At 66.0% G+C, this 2,084-nt stretch overlaps 1 protein-coding gene across 1 annotated transcript; it reads right to left on the bottom strand.

The window, feature by feature from the left end:
• Window positions 1–215: 215 nt before the first annotated feature.
• Grina (glutamate receptor, ionotropic, N-methyl D-aspartate-associated protein 1 (glutamate binding)) lies at window positions 216–1,873 on the bottom strand. Its single transcript, XM_013033902.1, has 6 exons — window positions 1,512–1,873; window positions 1,316–1,428; window positions 1,048–1,248; window positions 805–933; window positions 569–712; window positions 216–489 (listed from the first exon to the last, which is right to left on the bottom strand). Exons 1-6 carry the CDS (start codon window positions 1,852–1,854, stop codon window positions 340–342), a joined length of 1,080 nt encoding a protein of 359 aa, XP_012889356.1. The 5' UTR covers window positions 1,855–1,873; the 3' UTR covers window positions 216–339.
• Between the last annotated feature and the right edge of the window lie 211 nt (window positions 1,874–2,084).

The following is a 2,084-nucleotide window of genomic DNA, read 5'->3' as shown; positions in this document are numbered from 1 at the left end:
AGGCCAGGCTGGGGGCTGGGACAGGAGGAAAGACGTGCACCCTCACCTCTGGCTCACTGCATCTCCCCAGGGAGCTTGGCTTTGCCCCCGGGGGGGGGGGGACAGACAGGGCTCATGCAACAGTGAGGGGACAAAAGACGGCACAGAGCCGCAGCCCCACGGCCCCTGGGTGGGGAAGGGGGACTGCAGAGGCCATGCTGCGGCCACGGCGGGCCCACACATGGGGTGGAAGGGGCTCTGTCTGCCCAAGCTGTGCCTGGGGAGCAGAGGAGAAAACACAGGTGGCATTGTCACGTCAGGGGTGGGGTCCCGGCCAGCCACGCCCACCTCGGGCCGGTGCTACTCCTTGGCCCGGCTGATGATGGTCAGGATGTACAGGAAGATGTTGATGATGTCCGTGTACAGGTTCAGAGCCGCGAACACGTACTCTTCCGGGCTCAGGGACAGCTGCTTGTTCCCCAGCAGCAGCTGGGTGTCCACGGCCAGGAACTGGGGCAACAAAGCACCATAGTAACGACGGGCAGCCTGCCTGCCCCACCCTGCCCAGGACGCCTCACCCGCCACTCACACAGGTGAAGAGCAAGGCGCCCAGCGAGGCGTACACGATCTCCAGGATGCGGTTCCGGATGAAGATGCAGAGGATGGCGAAGATGAAGAGCACCACGATGCTCACCAGGAGCACACCCATGCACGAGGTGAAGTCATAGCGCGTCTAGGAGAGGGCAGAGGCTGGGAGGGCCCTGGAGGGCCTCTGGGCCCCAGAGCCCAAGCCCTGGCTCAGGTAGGGGGGAGGGGGCCACTCACCTGCATGGAGAAGATGACCACCGTGAAGCACACCGCCGTGGTGATGCCCACTGCCATGATGACGGCCTCGGTGTTGTAGAAGCTGGCGATCATCCCCACCATGTAGGACAGGCTGACGGTCAGAATGGACTGTGGGAGGAGAGGCCGGGGGTGCTGGGCACGCAGGCAGCATGCCCTTGCCCCACACTCTTGCCTGTCCCTGCGTTACCAGCCCGAGGGACCTGGCTCAGGCTTGGAGGTTACCAGTGCCACGAGGTTCCAGGGGTGCTTTCGCCGGAAGTCCCCACAGCAGCTGAGGACGATGAGGGAGATGAAGAAGACAGCGTAGGAGACGTAGTAGGTCCACACATTGTCTCGGACAAAGCCCTTCACCTCCTTGACAAACGTGAACACGGCCACGGTGGACAGGGTGACCGTCAGCTGCAGGGTCAGCACCAGGAACACCTGGGGAGGGAGCCAGTCAGAACGGGCCCAGCCTCCAGCCCCCCCCCCCATGGGGGACTGCGGACACCTTGCGGATGAAGGCCTGCCGGATGCTCTTGTCGTCCCAGTTGGTGGCAGGGAAGTCCTGGTTGTCATAGTAGGATGGGGGTCCCTCCTCCTGATAGTTGCCGTGCTGTGGTGCTGGGGGCACGGCACAGGGGGCTGGGTCAGGGCACCCCAGGGTGCCTGCGACCCTGCCCTGCCCCGCCCCTTTCCATACTCACAGTCAGGGTCCTGGCCCGGGAAGGGCTGTGGCTGTCCATAAGGGTTGGGGGGAAAGGGGCTCTGGGGGTACGGCCCCTGTGGGTAGCCCCCCTGGGGGTAGGGGCCCTGTGGGTAGCCCCCCTGGGGGTAAGGACCCTGAGGGTAGCCCCCCTGGGGGTAGGGGCTGGGCCCGTGAGGATACCCTGGCTGACCGTAGGGGGAGGGCTGGAAAGGGGGCTGAGGGTAGGGAGTGCCAGGATAGGGCGGGTAGGGGTGCATAGGAGGCTGGGGCCCCACGGGAAACCCGGGGTTGGGGGGAGGGTAGTTGTCCCCAGACACCAAGAAACTCTTTTCATGGGACATGGCCTCAAGTTCCGCAGGCGGCCCCTAGAGGAGAGAGAGCCGCAGTTATCTCCAGGCCTTGGGAGCAAGGAAGCCCGCGACCTTCGCCCGCCCGGGGCTGTGGGGAGCCCGGCGGGGAGGAGGGGAGGGGGGGGAGGGCCGGGAGCGCCAGCCCCAGATTCGGGGCTCGGGCCGCGCGGGTGGGTGCGGGGTGCGCCCGGCCGCCTAAGCAGCTTGGGCCCTGCTATTTC

The sequence above is a fragment of the Dipodomys ordii genome, unplaced genomic scaffold, assembly GCF_000151885.1.
Source record: "Dipodomys ordii isolate 6190 unplaced genomic scaffold, Dord_2.0 Scaffold179, whole genome shotgun sequence".
Taxonomy (NCBI): Eukaryota; Metazoa; Chordata; class Mammalia; order Rodentia; family Heteromyidae; genus Dipodomys; species Dipodomys ordii.
The sequence above is the reverse complement of the archived record's forward strand: the minus strand, read 5'-3'. Positions and strand labels throughout refer to the sequence as shown.

Bases quoted from the DNA above. Each gene is read 5' to 3' on its own strand.
- Grina (XM_013033902.1), bottom strand. From the start codon at position 1,854: ATGTCCCATGAAAAGAGTTTCTTGGTGTCTGGGGACAACTACCCTCCC. The intron at 1,429-1,511 runs GTGAGTATGGAA...CCGTGCCCCCAG, and splicing joins CCCGGGCCAGGACCCTGACT to CACCACAGCACGGCAACTAT. The intron at 934-1,047 runs GTAACCTCCAAG...CTCCTCCCACAG, and splicing joins CCTGGAACCTCGTGGCACTG to TCCATTCTGACCGTCAGCCT.